This window comes from Ochlerotatus camptorhynchus, unplaced genomic scaffold, assembly GCF_037179485.1.
Source record: "Ochlerotatus camptorhynchus isolate MF236.1 unplaced genomic scaffold, CSIRO-AGI_Acam_v1.1 ptg000434l, whole genome shotgun sequence".
NCBI classification, from domain to species: domain Eukaryota; kingdom Metazoa; phylum Arthropoda; class Insecta; order Diptera; family Culicidae; genus Ochlerotatus; species Ochlerotatus camptorhynchus.
Genome location: NW_027040920.1, coordinates 1,261,489 through 1,286,121, shown reverse-complemented (window position 1 = coordinate 1,286,121; position 24,633 = coordinate 1,261,489). Strand labels below are relative to the sequence as shown.

Sequence of the window (24,633 nt, the reverse complement as noted above, 5' to 3'; positions counted from 1 at the left end):
ACTAACGATTTTAAATTGGCTCACTACTTGACTAGCCTATTGGTCCCAAGCAAATCGATTAACGTACCCTATTCCGAGCCCTATTCTAGTTGAAATTCTATTACTACACTATGTTTGTTTTGATTCGCTATGAAAGTTTGACAGATATCATCAGGGGTGTGTGGATTCATGCAGAACATGCAGGGGTGAGTGAAATAGCTTGGGACTGCTTGGGACCGTTGTTCTGGTACTGAGTGAGCCAAAAATAATAATGATTTTCTTCGGGACCCAGTGGTCTTAGAGTTACCTCTATCAACAATCAATACGAAACTAACGATTTTAAATTGGCTCACTACTTGACTAGCCTATTGGTCCCAAGCAAACGATTAACGTACCCTATTCTAGTTGAAATTCTATTACTACACTATGTTTGTTTTGATTCGCTATGAAAGTTTGACAGATAACATCAGGGGTGTGTGGATTCATGCAGAATATGCAGGGGTGAGTGAAATAGCTTGGGACTGCTTGGGACCGTTGTTCTGGTACTGAGTGAGCCAAAAATAATAATGATTTTCTTCGGGACCCAGTGGTCTTAGAGTTACCTCTATGCCTCTATGCTATTGGTCCCAAGCAAACGATTAACGTACCCTATTCTAGTTGAAATTCTATTACTACACTATGTTTGTTTTGATTCGCTATGAAAGTTTGACAGATAACATCAGGGGTGTGTGGATTCATGCAGAACATGCAGGGGTGAGTGAAATAGCTTGGGACTGCTTGGGACCGTTGTTCTGGTACTGAGTGAGCCGAAAATAATACTGATTTTCTTCGGGACCTAGTGGTCTTAGAGTTACCTCTATGGCTTTACTTCCCTTGATCAGATGTTATGCCTCAGAACATCCCGGCGACGCCGACTGGCATTGAACCCAGGCCTGCTGGGGTGAGAGGCAATCACGCTTACCACTACACCACCGGCGCCGCTATCTTTTAAACAGTTATCCAATGATTTTTTATGAATTGGGTTCTTTAAGGGTATTGAGGTAAATGCATATTCGTAATCTGCATTAAAAATGGAACCCAAACCCAAAATTTCATCAATTTTGGCACACTGGAACTATTTTAAATAACTACGCTTACATTTGCAAAAATCACCTAATTAGCGCCCCTCGGTGTCACTTTGTATGGGAGCGAGCTGTCAGTTTGTTAGTTTAGTGTCAAACAGTGAAGTTATTATTTTGCTTTAAATCATGATTTAAAAATCGAGATGAAAGTGCGTGGTGTTGAAAAAAATATCGCTGTGCTCAGAAAACGAAGCTCTTTCAGATGATATATAAATACCGATATATTTTTCAAAATTAAAGAACCCAATTGACAAATTATGTATCTTGAAGAAGTTATCTCTAACGGATTATTTTATATGGATAGCTGGCTGTCATAACGGCTTTTTAATAATTATTGTAGCACTGCAAAAACTATTTCTGTTCGCCACGAGGGTGATGATGGATTTTTAATATTTGATTTAATAGTAGTAGATTAAAAAAAAAAGTAGTCTACAAAGGCTTGAGCCTCGCGCGTGTTTTACGGATATAGCATCAGATTGCGGGGTTGCTAGTGTAATAGGATGCTTTGTTGATTGTTCATTAACTCTTGATTGCGTCGAGGATTGCTTGTAATACTTATGAATATTTTAGGTGGACAAAAAGGCAAACTAAGAGGTGGACGCCTGAGCTTTTCCACATTTATATCGCTGTGAAGCAACTGTAAACTCTTGAGGGAATTTATATCTGTAACTGTAACCAGTTGGATTTTGTTTGCAAACCTGGTTAAATTGTCATATTTAATTATCTTAAAGATAAATCGTCCAGCTCAAACCTTTGTAGGGGTAAGAGGTGGGACCATCATCATCATTTCACCGTTAGATCCACAGACTGGTCATTTCAAAAACCATTCTACTACATCTGCATTCCTTCATCCGATCTAGTACCGCTCCCCAAATTCATCCCTGATGGAAAATTTTCTCTTTTTTTCCAGAACGTCATCGGTCAGCTGTCAGAGGGAAGAAAAAGAGAAGAAAAAACAAAAATTTCATTAGTATCGTTCTGGGCACGTAAACATTTACGAAAAATCGGTGGAATTTTCCTCTAGGAAACCTCGAAAAAAAGTGCTAATCGATCCATTGCCTTGGATGTGCCCCGATCAAACCAACTGCCAACCGTGAGAGGAGGAGAGTGTCGTCATCGTCGTTGCTCCCGCCCAGTATGCAGAAAATGCATCTCTCCCAGGATGTGTCGAGTGCGCTGCAGCAGCTCGAGATCATCAAGCAAACGGTGGAGGAAATGGAACCGAACAAGCTGCAGCTGAACGTGATGGACGATCTGAAGATGATTCTGGATCTGCTGCAGGATCCGGTCTTTCGGAACATCGTCCAGATTCAGGATTCGCTGGCCGAGCTCAACAACCAGATCACGCAGCATCCGTCGATCCTTCCGGGGGATTTCGATATAGCCAACAGTGGGGAACTGGTGTTGAATGTTCCTCCGGTGTCGGATCTGTTCGATGCAGAGTATCCGGACGAGCAGCGAGTCCCGTCGGCACAGATATCGCCGGGTAGTCCCGCTCCACCGCAATTACAGCAACATCAGCAGAAGCTGAATTTGGTGGAACATCCGGCGCAGGTCCCGCAACAGCCATTACCGCCATTGCCAGCACAACTACAGCATGCAGCGCTCATGATGAATAATGAGCTGATGGATAGCGGAGTTGTTGAGGTGAGTTGGAATGGAGTCTAATTTGGATTGTTGTTTGAATTTATTTATTTTTTTAGGACCATCTCAAACTGGACTCTCAGGACGAGTCGGATCTGTTGCAAGGTTTGCATGACTCCTCAAAGTCATCGGGAGGCGATATTGCTGCCGAGTGGTCTCGAATTCTGGATATTGAGTTGGTCAACGATGGAACTGGTCTTGGATTCGGTATCATCGGAGCTCGTGCCACCGGAGTAACCGTGAAGACAATCCTCGCGGGAGGGGTAGCTGATCGGGATGGGAGGCTGCAATCCGGAGATCAGATTCTGCAGATTGGGGATGTCAATTTGCACGAGATGGTATCGGAGCAGGTGGCTTCGGTTCTGAGACAATCCGGAACGCATGTCCAGCTGGTTGTGGCTCGTCCGATCGATGCCAGCGAGGAAACTATTGAGGAGTATGAGAACTCTGCAATCGTGCCAACTGTGCTGCTTGCTAATCCGCTCAAGCTGAAGCAATATTTGGCGGATTCAGGTTATCCGGAAATCTTCAGCGTTTATTCGATTGCAAATTTGGAAAAGGATAGCTTCGATAAGGACAGTCCGATCGATTTCCCAGAGACGGAAATCTTCACGGTGGAGCTGAGGAAGGATCAGAACGGGTTGGGGATAACCATCGCTGGATACGTTTGTGAGAAGGAGGAGTTGTCGGGGATTTTCGTCAAGAGCGTTTCCCCTGGAAGTGCCGCTGATTTGAGCGGAAAGATCCAGGTAAACGATCGGATCATTGAAGTTGACGGTCAATCACTGCATGGCTTCTCGAATCACCAGGCAGTTGATGTTTTGAAGCAAAGTGGCCATGTAGTGACTCTCTGCTTGGAACGCTACCTGCGTGGACCAAAGTACGACCAACTTCAGCAAGCCATCGCTGCCAATGAAATGAAACCACCTACCCCGGCCACTCCACCTCCAGTTCTGCCTCAAGCCGACCTATCCAAATATGGCAATAACATCTTGGACATTCTTCCGCGAACCATTGACAAACGATCCCCAGAAGGGAAACTGTTCAACAATTTCAACGACGAAGAAAGCAACCTAATGATGATGGCCGAACCGGATCAGCAAATCGAAACCATGATGGCCCACAAAAAGCTCGCCCGTGCCAAGGACTCGATGGACAATCACGAGTACCGCGAAAAGATCAAGGAAGCTTCCATTATTCCACCCCCGAGCGATGCCGATTTGGATATGCTGCTGGCGGAGACTACCAACCAGGCGGCCCTCGTCAAGCATGGCAAGCAGCGGAGCTCGCTGAAGGTCAACGAGGATACCGAGGCGTTCATCGTGAAGAAGTGGAACAGCATCCTGGGGTCGAATGTGAAGATTATCGTTGCCAACATTAGGAAGTTTGCCGCCTCGAGTGGGTTGGGCATTTCGCTGGAGGGAACGGTGGACGTTGAAGGAGGCAAGGAGGTACGGCCACATCACTATATTCGGTCGATTCTGCCGGAGGGACCGGTCGGGCAGAATGGGTTGCTGTGCTCCGGCGATGAGCTGCTAGGTGAGTACGGTTTTTTTGTGGTTGGTTGGTTTTTCGGAAGTAGGGGTGTTTTCTCTTTTCTTTTTTACTTTAAATGATTTATTTCTTGTATTTGTGTGGTTTACATGACACCTAACCTACTATATACAAATTGCTTATCAAAGCATGTTCTGATGTATTGCATTTCTGCACAAACCTAGTCTTAATGTTATCATTTTTGAAATCTAATTTTGGAACGTTCGCCTCTTGGTGGATGTCTGAAATTCTTGTGTCAAAGGGACGATCAAGGATCATCCTAAGCACTCTGTTTTGAGCGACCTGGATTTGGTTCCTGTGAGTTTGTGCACATGATTCCCACACCGGAGCTGCGTAGAGGATCGCATGTGCTATAATTTGTTTGTAGAAAGCCAGTTTGTTCACCCCTCCCCTTGGCTAGTTTTTGCACCTTGCTGTTGGTGGGCGGGCTTAATTTCATGCTAGTGGAGTGTTGGAGACGGTGGGTTTGTGGCCGACGTTGCTGGCTCATGCCGCGATAGAATGGCGCCATGGGCAGGCAATGAGGATTACTGAGCTTCCCCTCTCTGATAAACCACTGCATGAGAGAACAAAAGATCTAGTCCAGCAGTGATAGTATCACACTTGTTACTCCTTTTATTGAGAGCCGCGTCGTGGTACGCTTACGTATAGGCACTGACGTTGGGTGTGATACTGGCGGGTTTTGCCGCAAATCACTCTTATTTTATTTATTTTTGCGCGGATGGATCTGTTTGGGTTTGCAAGGGAGTTGTACTATTGGAATGTTTCAGGGGGTGCCCAGCGGTGCTCCTTCTACTTGCGTGGCGGGCTTTCATTGTTGTTTTCATTGAAGTATTACTCAGGGAACAGTTTTAAACATCATTTTTGTACATGGTATTGTAACTAATCTTATATGTGCTTCATTTTGATTTGGGATAAATTTTTGAACTATGGCTCGGGATTTCCACTGTTGCGTGCTTCTATTGTGATATATCCATACGTAATTTTGTGGGACGACATAGTGGAAACGTGTGAGCGTAGTTGGAGCATATACCCTATATAATTTAAAATCAGCTAGGAAACTAACTTCAAAATGAAGCATTTTAGTCACTTGAGGGTGTCACCTGGGTCGAACTAAGATATAATAAATAGGTATAGGTCAAAATCAAAAGTACTTGAAACACGTTTAATTTTAGATTACAAGCAAAAGTGCAGGTACTTAATAAAGCATGGGTTATGATTGATTAGGTGACTTAGAGCTTTTAATAATTTATTAATTTAGACTAATGAGATATCATAACCATCAAATGAATTTAAATAATAAACTTCAGAAAGTTTAATGACATTAAGTAGATTAACAAAAGAATTAGGATGCGGGTGGTCCGCTTAGGGAGGCAACTAACCTTTATAGTTGTAGAATAAATCTTCTTATTTAGTATTGAATTTAAAAAAAAGAAAACGCAGGCAGACCAATAGCATTTAGCAGATTAACAAGGAAAGGAATAGTTTAGGAAAAAAGTAAAAGTAGAGTTATGTGACAGTGTTGCGTGAACAAACAAGATTTATTTCCGATTTTATAACCCGTTTCAGAATGGTGAGGGAGGGTTAAAAAATTCCTTTAATGACAAATTCAATACAAGAATTCATTAGGTTTAAGTGGATGTCCTAATTGTAAGTGCCATATCTTTTAATTTAGATTTAGGCTTTAGGAATAAGGATAATTAATTGTAAACAGCTTCAATGCATGATCATAGTTGATAGTTATACATATTACTCACGTTTAGTATCTTTTTAGCCTTCGCAACTTGTTCAGCTATTCGTACTGCTAGTAGGAGGCCTTTGCCTACAATGTTCAAATTTAGGTTAGTTTTTCACACTATTTTCACATTACAAATTTACCTGTTATATTAGAGTACAATTATCCGGAATTTCTTGCTAACGAATCACTTTCTTTTTAACTATAAGTATTACTAGTTTCAAAATCAAAAAAATAGAATTATAATAATTTCAATGAAAAAACTAACCAGAAAATCTCACCGTGACTTTTGTTCACTTTTTCTTCTGTTTTCTTTTTTACTTACGGTTGGGCGCTTCGTCATTGACGATGACAGTTGATGACATCTTTAAGTCGGATGCAAGGTTGCTAAATAGAAGGAGGTTCGTCACACTCCGCAGGGGTGTAACACTCCCCCACAGTACGCCGCTGGTGTTGAAGTGGCTTACTTCCTTCTGAACCGACGTCCAGAATAGCGATCTTGATCGCTGGTCGCTCCAGCAGTCCGTGCTCCGTTTGCACGGTTACTCGTCTCACCTGTCCGTCGCTGGAGCGAACGACCTTCACAATGCGACCCCTCGGCCAGCAGTTCCTTGGAAGATTGTTGTCCGCGATCAAGGCCAACTCCCCTTCTTCGATGGGCTTCGTAGGTTGGAACCATTTCGTCCTCCGGGTTAGGGTCGGCAGGTATTCGGTCACCCATTTCTTCCAGAACTCGTCGGCGTAAAGCTGAGACATCTTCCACGACTGCTTCAGGATAACAGGTCGGTCGTCGAATGCGATCGGGGGCTTGCTTCCATTCGAGCACCCTAACAAGAAATGGTTGGGCGTTAAGGGGGGCTCAGTGTCAGTGTCTAGCGGTATATGGGTGAGTGGTCTTGAGTTGATGATCATCTCGATCTCCATGAGCATTGATCGAAGGATCTCGTCGGTCGGTAGCCGCGGAGGGTTGAACTCATACAGGATCTTCTTGACTGCCTGCACTAATCGCTCCCAACAGCCTCCGAAATGCGGAGCAGCCGGTGGATTAAACGTCCACTTGGTTTTCGGCCCGACGAAGGTGGTCATTAGTTTCTCCTCGTCGACATTCTTCGAAGCTTCACGTAACTCCCGCGAAGCTCCAACGAAATTTGCGCCTCGGTCGCTAATGATCTCGAGCAGGGATCCTCTTCTCGCGATAAAGTTTCGTAGAGCAAGAATACAGGAATCCGTCGTGAGAGAGTGTGCGAGCTCGATGTGAACGCCCCTTGTCGTCAAGCAGGTCAGCAGAACACCCCACCGTTTCTCAACTCGTCTTCCGACTACTACCAACATCGGGCCGAAATAGTCTATTCCGGTGTACGAGAACGGTCGCTGAAACGCCGCTAGGCGTGCGGGAGGAAGGTTTCCCATGGCAGGGGGCTGCGGATTTACTCGGCGTACCTTGCAATGTTGACAATTTTTGCGGACACGGTTGTACTCTGATCGAAGCCGGGGAATGAAGTATTTCAGCCTTACTTCGTTCATCACCGTTTGGTGGTTTTGGTGACGGTACTTGTTGTGATAATCGGCGATCACCAAATCGGTTACGTGATGACGCTTCGGAAGCAGGATCGGATTCTTGACGGTTTCATCTACCCACTCACAAGCTTCGATCCGTCCGCGCATCCGTAGTACACCGTGTGCGTCGATGGCCGGGCTAAGCTTGTATAACAGGCTGGTCTTCGGGATGATGCGTTCCCAGGGCTGTTTGTCCCAATCCACGTGGCTTAGCATTTGAACCTCGTCCGGATAGGCTTGCCGTTGCACTTGACGGTAGATGGTTTGTTCGGCACTATTCAGTTCCTCTTGCGTAAGCGGTCCTAGCTCGACGGGTATCTGGTTGGTTCGATTCTGGAGGTTCGTGATGAATCGGTGAACATATGCGACCGTTCTCAACAGCCGCTTCCATTTGGAGAAACGCTCGAAGCACACCAGCGGTTCCGTGATCATGTGATGAAGAACACTGGGACGAATCTCTTCTGCAGTCGTCCCCGGAACTCCGCCTTCACCTGGCCATTCGGTTTCCGGTTTCCATAGGAAGTCTGGTCCGCGGAACCAGCGACTTGTAGGTTGTAAGTCCGGCAGTTTCTGCCACTTCGTTCCGTCATCAGCCACATTCGATCTCGTAGACACCCATCTCCACTCATCCCCTCCAGTGCTTTCCAGCAGCTCACTGATCCTGAACGCTACGAATTGGCTATAGCGTCGGTGATCGGATCGTATCCAGCATACCACATCGCGGGAGTCCGTCCAGAATATTCGGCGTGAAATCTTGATCCGGTGTGAGCCTGCAATGCTGTCTGCCAAACGCGCTCCGACTACAGCAGCTTGTAGTTCTAATCGTGGAATTGAGAGGAATTTCAACGGTGCTACCCGTGTTTTCGATCCGACCATGGCGCATTCTATCACTCCAGCTTCTTCGAATCTAAAGTATGCCACGGCAGCTATTCCATTTTCGCTTGCATCGCAGAAGACGTGCAGTTGAACAGTGTTTGTGGCTTCAGCAGTCGTGATGTATCGATAACACCGAGGAACGCTCACCTTACGTACGTCAGGCAACACTGCGATCCAAATCATCCACTTCTCCGCCAGCTTTCCAGTGACTTCATCGTCCCAAGCACACCCAGAGCGCCAAATTTCTTGAAGGAGAATTTTCAAATACATCAAGAAATTGGCGATAAGTCCCATTGGATCATATATCGCCATCAGCGTCCGTAACACTTCCCGCTTCGAGGGCATTCTGACTCCGGACAACAGCTCCGCATCATGTTTTGGTGATATCCTGAACGTGAACGTGTCGGTGGCGGTGTCCCACCACATTCCAAGCACCTTCTCCGTTGCCATCTCCGTACATAGGCTCATGTTTTTCTCCGTGGTGGTGCCCTCCTGCAAGGACGTCGTGACTTTGCTTGAATTCGATAACCAGTTACGAATCTCGAAGCCTCCTTGAGAATGCACGAAACGCACTTCATTGGCTAGCTGCACGGCTTCCTCCTCGGTCTCCACACTGGATAGCATGTCGTCGACATAGTGTTCGTACTTGATGCACTCAACCGCTCGAGGGAACTGCTCCATGAACCTATCTGCGTTCAGGTTCTTCACATAGTGCGCGGAACTTGGAGAACACGCTGCGCCGAACGTCATAACATTCACTACGTACACGTCCGGATCTTCATTGGGTTTTCCGCTGCTCCACAGGATCATTTGACTTCGCTGGTCTTGCAGCCTCATCAGCACTTGGAAAAACATTTCGCGGATATCCCCAACTACGGCGATACGGAATTCACGGAATTTGAACAGAACTGTAAGCAGCGCTACCAGTTGATCCGGTCCCGTAAGAAGTAACGAGTTGAGGGACACGCCGTTCACCTTTGCAGCTGCGTCGAAAACGATCCGTATCTTCCCAGGTTTGTTCGGGTTAGTGACCGGGAAGATCGGCAGATACCAATCGTTCGGATGCTTTTCCGCCTTCTCAGCCGCTGAAAGCTTTCGAATGTACCCCTTTTCTTCGTACTCTGACATCTTAGCACGTATTGCTGCTGCTAGTTCGGGATCCCGTCTCATCCTCTTCTCCAAGCATGCTAGACGCTTCAACGCCATTGCTCGGTTGTCGGGCAATTGCACCTTATCGTACCGCCACAACAGGCCAGTCTCATAGCGGTTCCCTTTCAGGTGTGTTTCGGTGGATAGAATCTTCAGCGCTCGTTCTTCGTCCTTCGAAACTAGTGGTTTGGACGATCCAGAGATTCCCAGCGACTCAATCGAGAAATACTCCTTCAAAGCGCCGTTCAGGTCCTTATCCATTTCCGTACTACACGGGCAAATATGAAAGCTGTGGTAGCCGCTGTAACCTGTATTTGCTGCTCCAGATATCATCGAACACGGTCCGCACACGAGCCAACCGAGACGGGTCTTCGTTACGACCGGTCCGTTCACGTCTCCTTCGGTGCTTCTCAACGCGTGACCGAGGCGGCAATTGTCCATCCCAATCAGGATTCTTGGAGACACGCTTTCGTAGGATTCGACTGGCAATCCCTTCAGGTAGTTGTATTTGGCTGCCAATTGTTTTACTGACACCGACTGCTTCGGTAGAGAAAGGTTCCGTACCGTGTGAACCTTCGGGAGTTCGTAGACCTTGCTGGCGTCGTGTGTTCCGGAAATCTTCAGCGTTAGCTTCATCGATTCCTTTTCCTCCCTTTGTTGACCTCCCGTCCAGTTGAGGCACAATGGATGCGATGTTCCTTCAAGATCCAGTTCCTTCGCCAGGCTGTGCTCCATAAATGTAGCCGACGACCCATCGTCAAGAAAGGCGAAGGTTTTCACAGACTTCCCTTTTCCGTAGATGATCACAGGCACATATCGAAACAGAACCTTCCCAGCCGTATTCGAATGAGTGTTACAGCTCTGCGATGATGAATTTCCGCTCGTAGACGCCGTCGGTTCCGAAACTGCGGGCTTGTTGTACCGTTTGTCGTCATGCAACAATTTGCTATGCATAAACAAACAACCATTCTTTCCGCATGCTGTTTTAACGTGACAGGCGCCGAAATGCTTCCGCAAACACTTTCGACACAACTTCTGCTCCTTTACAACTGTCCAACGGGCTCCGATGTCCATGTTGAGGAATTTACGACACGTCTCTGGACCGCTGCATTCCTCCAGACATACAGCGCAACCTTTCGGAACTGGTAGCGAACGAGTCTTCGTGGCGAGTTCTTCGGTGGGGTTGCTATCCGAGTGTACGTTGAGGTAGTTATCCTCCTTTCGACCACGTCTCTCCGATTTCGGGACACCGATGGATGGAATCGTGACTACGCTGGCTGCTTCCACCAACTTTCCGAGCCAATCTCCAAAGTCCGACAAGGTGACCCTATCCAGCGTCTGCCGGTGGTACGCCCAGTTGAGCCTAACAGCAGGTGGCAATCTTTCCGTCAACTCTTGCAGTAAAGCTACGTTGCACAAATACTCGTCGAGACCCGATGCCTTGATGGTGGCACAGACGTTTTGAACAGCAACTCCGAAATCGATCAATGTGTTCAGCTTTTCTGCTTTCGGTGGTGGCATCTCCCGAATCTTGCTAACCAGCGAATGCACGATGATCTCGGGCCTTCCAAACAGCGTTCTCAGTGTAGCGATAACACCTGGCAAGTTTGAAGGATGCAGCAGTCGACAACGCACTGCTTCCAAAGCTCTTCCTTTAAGACATCGTTGAAGCCGTAGAAGATTTTCTTCGTCGCTGTATCCACAGATTCGAGTAGAGTTCTCGTAGCTTGCGAAGAATAGGGGCCACTCTTCAGGATTTCCTGTGAAGCTCGGAAGTTCCTTACTAACAGCTTGGCGCGCTGAAACCTGGCTTTGGTTGAGTGTAGAGACACCAAACAGATTGCTCCGATTTGTTGGATGAAACGCGTTCACCTGAGGGTTGAGTCCGGATGCACCTTGAGCTGCACCTCCGTCGAACGCTCCAAACCGTTGAAGAAGCTGACTTTTCTCCTCCAAATGTCTCCTTTCTAACGCTTGCTTCTCCTCAAGCAACTGTAGCTCTTGTACCAGAACATTTCCCGCTTGGTCGGTACCGTTCACATGAACTTGCGGTACCGGATTGCCCGTTGAGCTCGCTGTTGGTCCTCCTTCGAACGCGTCCACTATTCGATGACGAGCCTCCATCCGTTCCCGTACACGTCGCTCGGTATCCTCCATTTCCTGTTCGTATTTTTCCCGTTGCTCTCTGAGGGCCCTGTATCGGTGCTCGTCCTTCTCCTTCATGACCCGTTCGAACTCCTTCAGCTGGTTATTCAACTTCTTCTGCATCGCCGCTAGCTGCCGTTGAAGACTGTCGTCCGGACCAAGCTCATGTAGCTTTGTTTTGGTTGCCTTTGCTGTAGCTCCTCCGGTGGTGGATGATGTTGAATTTCCGGCTGGGACTTGAACTGCTGCTCCGGCTCCGGCGCAATTCTCGCAGCTCCAATCACGGTCCTGGACACCATCATCAACTTTCACACACGCGAAGTGGTACCACTTTCCGCATACATCACACGCTACCATCCGACTATCATCCGGCATCTTGCAAATTTCGCAGCTGACATCGGCGGGTGGATTATTTGCAGGAGACGTTCCCCGCTTCTGACCGTCACCCTTTCTCGACATACCGACCGACTCACCAACCGACTACCGACTTTGCCTCCCGATCGCGTAAACGAATTTTTTAAATTGTTGCGTGAACAAACAAGATTTATTTCCGATTTTATAACCCGTTTCAGAATGGTGAGGGAGGGTTAAAAAATTCCTTTAATGACAAATTCAATACAAGAATTCATTAGGTTTAAGTGGATGTCCTAATTGTAAGTGCCATATCTTTTAATTTAGATTTAGGCTTTAGGAATAAGGATAATTAATTGTAAACAGCTTCAATGCATGATCATAGTTGATAGTTATACATATTACTCACGTTTAGTATCTTTTTAGCCTTCGCAACTTGTTCAGCTATTCGTACTGCTAGTAGGAGGCCTTTGCCTACAATGTTCAAATTTAGGTTAGTTTTTCACACTATTTTCACATTACAAATTTACCTGTTATATTAGAGTACAATTATCCGGAATTTCTTGCTAACGAATCACTTTCTTTTTAACTATAAGTATTACTAGTTTCAAAATCAAAAAAATAGAATTATAATAATTTCAATGAAAAAACTAACCAGAAAATCTCACCGTGACTTTTGTTCACTTTTTCTTCTGTTTTCTTTTTTACTTACGGTTGGGCGCTTCGTCATTGACGATGACAGTTGATGACATCTTTAAGTCGGATGCAAGGTTGCTAAATAGAAGGAGGTTCGTCACACTCCGCAGGGGTGTAACAGACAGTTATTAGCTTTTAAACTTTTGGAGGTATTGTATTCCCCTGAGTTTGTTGTACTCGATTACTATATAATTCTCTCAATACGCGAAATCTCTTATATATGCGATTAAAGCATTTGAGTTAACTTATTTCTTAGTGTTCAAGTACTTACATTTGTAAACAGCAATCAATGTTAATCTATGAACTAAACCATACGTAAAATCGATCTTTCCTTATGTGGTATTGATGCATGTTTAACTTTTCGCGGCTTTCGGAATCAACGCGCCTACGTCTACGGAGCTTACGCAGAAGTGATTTGCAATGCGGTAGAGCTCACCAAAAGTTTTTTTTTTTTTTTTTGAGCTTCTGTAGTATAGAATTTGTTCGGTACGGTCGCGAAATCTTGAAATGATTGATACGTGCGGTAAAATAACTAAATTGAAACAAAGCTCAACAGTAAAATAAGTAGAATATTTAGGGAGGAAACCAAAATTTATCAACTTGCCAACATAGGCTATCACATTTATTTTGGTGGCACTCTTTAAGTGATAATAAGTTGTTTTTTTTTTTTTTTTTTCTCTACGGTTGTTTCGCGTGGCGTTCACAATTTGCGCGATTTTCGTATCTTACGTAATTTAGATGTTTAACTATAAACGGTTTCACTGACTCGAGGTCGTTCCTTAAGCGGTGTTGGTACAGGTTAAACCTTTGCCGACTGTCGGATTCAACGCGCCTACGTCTACGGAGCTTACGCAGAAGTGATACGCAATTCGGTAGAGCTTGTTAAACGCTTTTGAGCTTATAGAATTTGTTCGGTGCGGTCGCGAAATCTTGAAATGATTGATACGTTCTTTAAATTAACTAATTTGATACAAAGCTCAGTAGTAAATAAGTAGAATATCTAAGGAGGAAACCAAAATTAATCAACTTGCCAACATAGGCTATCACATTTATTTTGGTGGCACTCTTTAAATGATAATAAGCCTTTTTTTTTCTCGCTTCGGTTGTCTCGCACGGCTTTCGGAATTCGCGCGGTTTTCGTAACTTACATAATTTAGATATTTCGTTCGAAACGGATTTACTTATTCAATCGGTTTACTACGCGGATGTATCTACGCGCACACGTCACAGCATTTTTTCTATAACTATCTTGAAACAATACATACGGAATCCAGTGTTCAAGCGGCCAACATAGGCTAGTCCTTCTGCTGTATTGTCAAAGATAGAAGCAAAATTTATTCAAATGGGTCAAGTCTTGAAAATTAAGCTGTCACGCAGCTCCAGCTTGATACCAATAAAAAAAAAAAAAAAAAAAAAAAAAAAAAAAAAAAAAAAAAAAAAAAAAAAAAAAAAAGAAAACCAGTTTGTTCACCTTTGAGAGGCTGGATCTACGGCAAATCAGCGGATACAGACACCTAACCAAGGCGGAACACTTGATTACAGTTTTCTCCACATGCGAGCGGAATAGGAGTTTTTCGTCGAACAACATCCCGAGATAGGTTACTTCGGCGGAGCTAGTTTGTTATTTCGTGAGGCATCCTACCCTTGACGGTTATTGCGGTATCATCTGCGAACAGGAAGAACACGCAACCGTCGCCGAGAGGAGGAATGTAGGAAGTGTAGATGCTGTAAAGCAAAGGGCCCAACAGACTTTCTTGCGGAACACCTGCTGGGATGGAGAACGTGTTTGAAAGGCAGTCATTCAACGATATTCTGAACGACCTTTGCTGAAGGTAGTTACGACGGGTAATTTTAACAAGATGCAAAGGAAAGTTGAATTTACAAAGCATGTACAAGCCCTTTGTGCAGACATTTTAAAACGCTTTCTCAACGTCTAACAATGCCATGGCTGTGGACTTGGGTACAGCCTTGTTACTTAGGATGTTATTCATCACCCGTACTAGCTGATGATTTGTGGAGTGCCCCTTCCTGAACCCGAACTGTTCCGGTAGGAGAATGTTGTGCTCCTCGACAAACTTAAGTTTCTTGAACAATTTGCTCAGCGCTGAAAGGAGACTGATCGGTCTGTAGCTTGAAGCTAGCGCTGGATTCTTCCCGGGTTTGCAGATAGTTATGATTTTCACTGTCTTCCAGATACTTGGAACATAGTGCAGTCAGTTACAAGCATCTGTAGAAGACAGTGGCCAGCAGAGAGTGAACCTTCATGCTGAGGTTTTTCAACACTAGGTTGTATATTCCGTCAAACCCAGGGGCCTTCATGTTTTTGGTGCATTTCAGCGCTGAGCAAATCTGTTCCACTGTGATTCTATCCTCCGGAGGGATAGCACAAGGGAAGGAATCAAGGTTGAGTACGCATTGCTCAACCTGAACTTCGAGCGGACTTTGGATGTTGGAGACAAGCAAGTGCGATTTGGCAATATGCTCACCAATCGCATTTGTTTTCTCCTGAAGGGTGATTATGAGCCGATCGTCATCATATTCATCTTTGAGTGGTGGAATAGGGCCCAGTTTACGCGGTGGTAGCAACCGGTGGAAACTAACGATTTAAAAATTGGCTCTCTACTTGACTAGCCTATTGGTCCCAAGCAAATCGATTTACGTACCCCATTCTAGTCGAAATTCTAGTACTACACTATGTTTGTTTTGATTTGCTATGAAAGTTTGATAGGTAAAATGTGGGGTTCGTGGATTTTTCTATGTTTCGAGGGGTGCATCGATTAGCTTGGGACCGAAGATAGTACCAGAGCTGAGCCAAAACACGTTTCTAGACCTTCTCGTCTTAGAGTTACCTCTATGGTGGTAGTCTTTGTGCAGGCTTGGAGCAGAAGCCGCTTTGTAGCCCAGTTCAGCCACCACCGGCGCCGGTGGAGCTGAGTTCGTTCAAGGCTACCGGTTTGGACAAGTCGGTATTTGTCAGGAACAGGTCTATCGTCGATGGGTTGCCCGCCGGTGAGATGAATGGTTCATCCGGAAACCAAATGGAGTACAGCCCATACTGCGAGTGGTTGAACAGCAGACGACCGTTCCGGTTCTGCTGGTAGTTCCGCCAAGCCTCATGTCGAGCGTTTAGATCTTCTCCAACTACGAAGTGGGAACTGGTATGTGTGATGGTGGACAGGTCCTTCTTGAATTTAGCTGCTAGTCCACTGCTGGCGGCACACTGTCGAGGGCAGTAGACGTCGATGACCTAGACGTATCCAGTCGAAGACTCCACCTCCACACCAAGAGATGCAGACATGGGACAGACTGTGGTATTTTATCTCTTTCTTGACGACGACCGCAACATCACCCCTACAAGAGCTGGTGCGATCAAGCCGAATAATGTTGCTGTCGCCGGACTTTAGATGGATCTCGGTTAGAAAGCGCACGTCGATGCTGTACTTGCGGAGGAAGTCGGCAAGCTCAATCTTTTTTGCTCTTTCAGAGCAAGCATTCCAGGTAACGATGGTTAACGGTTTAGACGCCATACTGGATGATGAACTTACCGAGGACTTGGATCTGCTCGGGCTTATTGCGGCACTTACGAAGAGCACCGGTCATGTTGACGAAGATTTCCATCAATTCATCTGCTGAGAACAGATCGGGGTTGTTGTTTTGCGCCGCTGGTGGTTGTCTCCAGAATCCAGGGGGTGGAGATCTTTGTCCAGCAGAATCACTAGAAGGTTCTTGTGGGGGTTGGGTTGCACCCGCGAATTTGCTTGCCTTTGCTGGGGAGCACGAAGAGGCGGAAAACGGGAAATCCTCCGTTCTGAATGCTGGGGTTTTGTCCTTCTTGCGCCCTGGTTGATTGTTGCTTGCCGTCTGCTTTCGCATGCGTTTGAAGTCCTCGCATTTGGAGCACTGTCTGTCGGAACCTTGATGTGCACCACCACAGTTGGCGTATTTCCGCAGGGCAGTCAAAACGGTGAGTGTAGTGTAAGCGTCTAGAGTACTAACAATTCTTGCGCCTTTTTTCAACAGGTCCTAAGTAACAAATGTAAACAAATCGAGTTAAGCGATACAAACTATTGCTCTTCTATCATTGTATGTGATACAATAACACCCATCCAAATTTACTTTTGTTTATTTAAGATAATCAGGTCAAAAATTGTCCAATGTACAATTTGAAATGATGAGTACATGATTGTTACTTCGGTCATTTGGACTGCCTAACATGATTGGTGCTCATTTTCCAAAAGCGGGGCCAATCTAAAGTTAGGTACTCTACTCTGAAATCTGTGAAAGGGAATCTAGTATCATGTAGACAAAACGTCTCACTCATGTCATTGAGAAAAATCGTCCAATGTAACATGTCCGATGTACAACTTGACTTGTCAAAACGTCCTATGTGTTTTTTTTTCTATATTGTAGCATGAAATTCAAAGTAAAATTGTGATTTTACCATTTCTTCTAAATTTTCAACGTTATTATTCACTGACTACATTAAAAATAGTATTGCAAAATGTATTGTTTCTAATCAGTTAAAATAATAATCTGCTGAACTTCAACTTCGATTTTCTCAATATGGCGGATATGTTACATTGGTCTATTTGAAAAGTGACGCGAGAATTCATTATATAAATAAACCTTTAAATAATTCAAATAATCCACGTCCAAGTTCCAATCGTCCTTCAAAGTCGACAGAATCATCGGCCAGATGAAGATCCTCGGAAAGAACAGGTACGCTACCAGTTGATCAGTTGAAAACGAACATTCCGATAGGCTATGAATTCCCATGAACCTCTGGGAGAGAACAGGTGTGCTGACCAGATGAAGAAGAAGCTCCACACGACTGGTAAATCTAAAAAGCAACTACGCCGGGGGTCATGCACCCTCTGATGTAGTTAAGAAGCAGTGATCATGAAGACGCTGATACAGGTAGAGCTGGAATCACTGGTTGCACAACATTAGGCGCGCAGTATCACTGTTGTCTTCGGCCAGACACATACTATTTATTCATAAAGGGTGATACGGTCAAAATTTGGTCAAGGGAAAACGCGTGTAAATCGGTGAAATCGTTTATTTAAAAAATCAAATTAAATTTCTTTTTCAAGTTCAATTAGTATAAAATTCAGGAAAAATATTCAGTTAGGCTTCCGCTTTTCCAAATCCGAATTGCCGGGCCTTACGCTTGACCCCTGCCATCAGATTTTGTACAGCCACCTTGTCCACCTTCTTCGCCGCAGAAAGCCAGTTTGCCTTGAACTGCTGCTCGCCCTTAGCAGTTTTTTTTTGGTCTTCTTTAGGTTCCGCTTGACAATAGCCCAGTATTTCTCAATTGGGCGGAGCTCTGGCGTGTTGGGAGGGTTCTTGTCCTTGGGAACCACCTGCACGTTGTTGGCGGCGTACCACTCCATGGCCTTTTTACCGTAATGGCAAGATGCCAAATCCGGCCAAAACAGTACGGAACAACCGTGTTTCTTCAGGAAAGGCAGCAGACGTTTATTCAAACACTCTTTCACGTAAATTTCTTGGTTGACAGTCCCGGAAGCTATGAAAATGCTGCTTTTCAAGCCACAGGTACAGATGGCTTTCCAAACCAGATATTTCTTTGCGAACTTTGACAGTTTCATGTGCTTGAAAACATCTGCTACCTTTCCCCTTCCTTTTGCCGTATAAAACTCCTGTCCCGGAAGCTGCTTGTAGTCGGCTTTGACGTAGGTTTCGTCGTCCATTACCACGCAGTCAAACTTCGTCAGCATAGTCGTGTACAGCCTCCGGGATCGCGCTTTGGCCGTCGTATTTTGTTTATCATCGCGATTTGGAGTCACTACCTTCTTGTAAGTCGATAGTCCGGCTCGTTTTTTGGCTCGATGCACGGTTGTAGACGATACACCCAGCTTATTTGCGGCATCTCGGAGAGAGAGGTTAGGGTTTTGCTTGGCTTGAAACTACCGGCAACTCTCTTTGTCGTCTCAGCGGCTTCCGGTTTTCGATTTCCCCCCCGATCCAGACTTCCTGGCTGTCGACAAACGTTCCCCAAACACTTTAATTACATTTGTAACGGTTGATTTGGCAACTTTTAGCGATTTTGCCAACTTTGCGTGCGAGTAGCTCGGATTTTCGCGATGCGCGAGCAAAATTTTGATACGCTGCTCTTCTTGCTTGGACGGCATTTTGACAACTGAAGAGTGAATTCCAAAATCAAAATAGGAGCAACATTCTACACACACACCTTCAAAATGAGGGGTGTTCAGGTTTTTTAAATGCAAAATTGAAAGAAATACGTCAAGTTGATATTGACCAAATTTTGACCGTATCACCCTTTAGTTACCTGGGAGAGAACAGGGGTGCCACCAGCTAACTAGAAGAGGAAGATGCTGCCAGGACAAGTGAAACTAACGGGCAACTACGGCAGATGAAGAAGCAGTGAAGACATGAAGACGCTGATGCAGTTAGAGCTGAGAGAGAACAGGTGTGCTACCAGCCGACCAGATGAAGAAGCTCCGACGACCGGTGAAACTAACCGGTAACTACGCCGATGGTCATACAGCATCTGATGTAGTTACAGCAGATGAAGGTCAAGAAGATGCTGATGCATTTTTAGCTGGAACCTATTGTTACTCAACGTTAGGCGCGCAGTATCGCTGGTGTCTTCGGTCAGACACATACTATTTATTCATAGCTACCCGGGAAAGAACAGGTGTGTTACCAGCTGACCAAAAGGATAGAGGCTCGCACGACCGAAGAAACTAACAGACAACTGGTGGTGGTCATTAGAGTGATGAAAATTTGAAATTTTCGCTCCACAATACTTGAATGATTCCAAATCGGATCCTGACTAACCTCTCAAAATTTGACCCCATTTGGTGAGAAACTGAGATGGCACAAACCATTTGAAGTTTGTATGGGAATTACTATGGTGAAACCAAGATTTTTGTTCATTTCTATCTAATAATTCACAATATCGGTCTGCTTCAAAAACTTTCAATTGTACTTGTAGGAAATTTTCCCAGCTACAACTTTGCTCAAAACCACTTTTTGATTAAATGCAAGGATCAAAAGTTATCAATGGTTCAATGCGCTGATGTCTTATGATCATGCTCAATCAACGGCTCAGCAGGCAACATTGGTGTTTCTGGGGCGTTGAATAGGACTCAAAAATCATGGCTACTATGTCATACTGCAGAATACAGTGTTGCCTACAGAGCAGCTGCTTGATCATGTCATAAGTTTACCAATCTCTTAAATAATTAATAACTTTTCCTGTCTCTTTTTACATAGAAACGGTCTTCAGCAAAGTTGTAGCTGAGAAAATTTTCTATAACAATGGCTATCGAACTGTTTCGCAGCTCAATATGGAAAAATACTAGAAGGCAATGAACAAAAAGTTGAGATTTCCCATAGTAATTTACATGTAAACTTCAAATGGCTTGTGCGAAGTCTGTTTCTAACCAAATGAGTTGTAACTTTGGGAGGCTAATCAGGATCCGATTTGAAACCATTTAAGCTGTTTAAACTGTGGAGCGAAAAAATCAAATTTTGCATCAGTCTAGTGGTCATACAGCCTCTGGTGTAGTTACAGGCGTTACAGCAGGTGATGAAGGTGGTCCCGAAGCAGTGGTCATGAAGACGCTGATGCAGTGCAAGCTGGATCCGCAGCACACGGGAAAAAATGAGTTCCCATATTTGTGAACCACAGCCGTGAACCATAGTTCACGGTGTATATTTGAGAAAATTTTGTTCTGGATAGCTGGCCGTGATTTTTAGTTCACGGTTCGTTCCCGTTTTCGGGAACGGATTTTTTCCGAGCATACCTGTCGTCTTCGGCCAGACATATAGGGGGAGGAGGGGCATAGTGAGCATCCCGCAGTTTGGCTCTGGATCTCCAGCTGCATGAAACAAATCAACTGGTAGTAGGTTCAATATCATTATGATATTGTTCCTACTACCAACCAATTTGTTCCGAATGTCCGGAAGTCCAAGCTGATGCACGGGATGCTCACTATGCCCCACCTGTTCACTATGCCCCTCTTACCCCTACTATTCTTTGTTACCTGGCAGAAAACCGGTGTAATTAGATGACAATCCTTCGGAAAATGAACTCTAGAATAACGACGACAGGTGGCTTTGGATGCGGATACTGCACGAGGTCGTTGAAAATGGTGGATCATGACAGAACCAAACAGCAACCTAAGTGAGAATAATCTCTGTGAAGGGGGTGCGGAATTCTAGTTACTACTACTACTGCCTTATTCAACACTACTTTTATATAACAAAGGTCTATCCTTAAATATTTGCATATTCTGTTCAGTTTTCATTTGAGCAGGTAAAGCATTATACCGGGATCTTTCTTAGTATGCAAAGCACTTTTTGCTAGCCTCCGTCTGTGGGCGATTGATTGAAAGAACTGGATGACTCCTTAAAGGGTATCGATTTGGTACTCGTTGAAGATTTTGGTTGTGTACAGCAACAGGGTTGATAAGCATATTGTGCAAATAATATTGTGAGGATGGGCAGAATTACACGCTTATATAATGTCTTAAAACATCGATTTTGAATTTACTGTAGCGGCCGTAGTGCAGATTTAGCTGCAGATACCCAGATAGATACAAGGTACTGAAGCTTTGAGTGAACAAAGGCGTAGTACACAGTAGTGAGTTCCTCCACTGGCAGGTATCGCTGGATACTTTCCAAATTATGCCGCACCTAGCACTAAGCTCCAGTTGAAGAATAGAAATATGTTCGCTCCATTTCAACTTAGAATCAAAAGTAAACCCAAGATACTTGAAAGTATCTACTCTGTCAATCTTAACTGCGTCGACAACTGAGTTTGAATGACGAGTCTGAACTGAACGAGGCAAGTGAAACAGCATAAATTTGGTCTTGGACAGAATGATTAAGTCCTCCTTCATCTGATGGAAAATTAGGTTAGGATCGGAGCTTTGGTAGGAAAGTGCCATATCATCAGTGAATAACCGAGGCTTCCCATGAAGTTTCAGGATCGCTAAGTCTTTGATGTACAGAAGGAACAGCAATGGACCCACATTGCTTCCCTGGGGAACTCCCACAGTTACTATTAGTTCTGATTGCACCATTAACTGATACATACTGCATTGTTCCAGTTAAATAACTCCTAATCAGGTCGTTAGCAACACCTCTAATTAAAAGAATATTCAGGAGATATAATGCATAACGGTCGCTTGAACATTTTTAGATGATTTTGTTTCTAAAATGGAGTCTTTGACATCTTTCAATATATTGTAGCACGTACACATCACTTCTGATCGAAATGACACAATTATATTTTTTTCGCCTTGTTCATATGCATAATCTGCCTTATAGCTGGTCTCGATCGATTGTGTCGCATACTTTTGTTTAAATCGATATGGGGGAAATGCCCCTTATTTGGGCCCATACATAAATTCAGCATTCGACTAAATTTTCAATAGCGACCAAAAATATCCATTAGTACCGTTCCAATGACGCGTTCATCTAGATAAAATTGATACATAGCAGATTTTTAGCTATAGCCCCAATCTTAGATCCATACGCCAACATAAGAGCCATTTCCCCTATTATATGACAATTTTCGCATTTCTATAGAAAAACACACATTCATTGACGAACATCGTATAGAAAGTATCGTTTTCACAACACCTAGTTGAGTTTCGTATAGTATCAGATGCTAAATGATTCGGACAAGCCGTTATCAGTCTTGCGAGGGAGAGACCACTTGACTTCAAGTGCCCAAGCGGGCGGAAATGCATAACAGATGGAAGTGAATTTAAACTACTCATACCGGTTTTTCTGCTGCGCAACTTTTCGAGTGGCCCTGCGTAAACAGCGCACGTCGCAACACGTGACCATAATTCTAATGTGTTTTTGCTTTCCGTTTCAGAGGTCAACGGGCAAAGGCTGCTCGGAATGAACCACCTGGAGGTGGTTTCCATTCTGAAGGAGCTTCCGCAGGACGTGTGCATGGTGTGCGGTCGTGGCGATCAGGAGATGTTACAGTTCACCGAAGAGGCACTGATCAACACGCTGGAAGAGGAGGTCGCCAAAAGCCGCGCCATAGCCGGCGGACTCCAGAGTAGTCTGACTCCATCGGAGCGGTTGGTTAAGGCCAAGAGTGACGGAAGTCTCGCTACTACCGGTGGAAACAACGATGGTTTCTCGAAGATCAAATCCAGAAGCTTGGAACCGTTGACCGGCTTGGCCATGTGGAGTTCGGAGCCGCAGATTATCGAACTGGTTAAAGGTGAGCGTGGTCTTGGGTTTTCGATTTTGGACTATCAGGATCCGTTGGATCCGAATGATACGTTGATCGTGATCCGGTCGCTGGTTCCCGGTGGGGTTGCCCAGCTGGACGGACGGCTGATTCCGGGCGATAGGCTGTTGTTTGTGAACGATACTGTATTGGAGAACGCCTCGCTGGATCAAGCGGTCCAAGCGTTGAAGGGAGCCCCGAAGGGTGTGGTTCGGATTGGTGTTGCGAAACCGTTGCCGATGCAGGATTCGTCGATAACGGCTTTCGAGGGGGATAAGGGGGAGGCTGCGGGGGCTCTAAGCTATCACGGAAGCGATAGCATTCGCAACTCCAGCGGAAAGATGTTATCCATGAGCAAACCGGATATAATTATGGAATGAGAACGTTTAGTCATAAGCAGAGATGAATATGAACGCTGTTTGCATCTGTTGAAGCAATTATCGGATCTTTTAAATTTTATTGATTTTGTTAGCTCCATCGAGAGCGACAGGTATATGGTTTAAGTTTGCCTGCTTCGGAACTTGAGCTGAAACTTTCCAGCGAAATTTTACCTCTATCCAAAAAGGCAGCCTCTCAAAACGGGGGCTGCTTTCCACCATCACCGGCGTAAGTGGCGTGCTCACCCCAAATCCTTACCCGGTTTGCTTAATTATGTACTTAATCGTCCTGGGTTGATTTACTCCTCATTCCACGATCCATTCCACAAATCCATGAGAACACACCCAGACCAGATCTGTGACGTATAATTCTACTGTGTTTTATTTTCGAAGGCACCTATCGCTCTGCACTCTCCGGCAGCCAGACACACAGGTTCGTGTGGATTTTACGTTGTGCAAATTTCACAGGTATTTCCTACTCTCATCGAATCGTATCTACACCGAACTCATTCATCATGCATCACAAACACGCATTCTTAGTTCGATTCATTCAAGTAACAAAATGATCAATTTGATTTGGTTTGATTTCAATTTTCCAACTATCATTTGCGCTTTCGATAAAGCAAGCGAACGAGAAAGAGAGACCGAGAAAACAAAATCAGTGTATTCGTTTCTGACTTATGACGTTAATTGGAGAACACAATATGAAGAAAACAACCAACGCGAAAAGAAATACGGAATCTGAGAATCAAACAATCAAAGGAAATTTGTTGAAATTTGTCCCAATGCTGAGACCGGCTGATAGAAGGTCGGTAAAGCTGGAATTTTGTAGGAAGTGCTGCTGCCACATGCGGCAGTGGAATTCAGAGTGTTGATGTGTATTTTTTTATATTAGAAGAAGGAGGAGATTAGAACAGAATGCCTGTTGTCGTCGTCGTCCTAATAGCAAAAGGTGGATGGGTTTTCCTACGAAGATTGATTCATTAACTCAGGTGGATATTTTGGGATATACGTTTTGACTGATTGTTGGTCCTAGATTGGGCTTAGCTTCGAAAACTATAAGTTTTGCACAGTTACACTGAAATAAAACTGGGGGTTATTTTCCAACGATAATCCTGATATTTGAACAACTATACTGCCTATAATCGCATATCAATCCCACATGGATTTTCGTCAGTTTTGAACATCTATTTTATATCT

The 24,633-nt window shown here is 44.7% G+C and overlaps 1 protein-coding gene across 1 annotated transcript; it reads left to right on the top strand.

Moving 5' to 3' along the window:
* The first annotated feature begins 2,056 nt into the window (after nt 1-2,056).
* Patj (patj) lies at nt 2,057-24,366 on the top strand. Its single transcript, XM_065234522.1, has 3 exons — nt 2,057-2,747; nt 2,804-4,283; nt 22,688-24,366. The coding sequence occupies exons 1-3, from the start codon at nt 2,238-2,240 to the stop codon at nt 23,434-23,436; spliced, it is 2,739 nt and encodes a 912-aa protein (XP_065090594.1). The 5' UTR covers nt 2,057-2,237; the 3' UTR covers nt 23,437-24,366.
* The last annotated feature ends 267 nt before the right edge of the window (nt 24,367-24,633 follow it).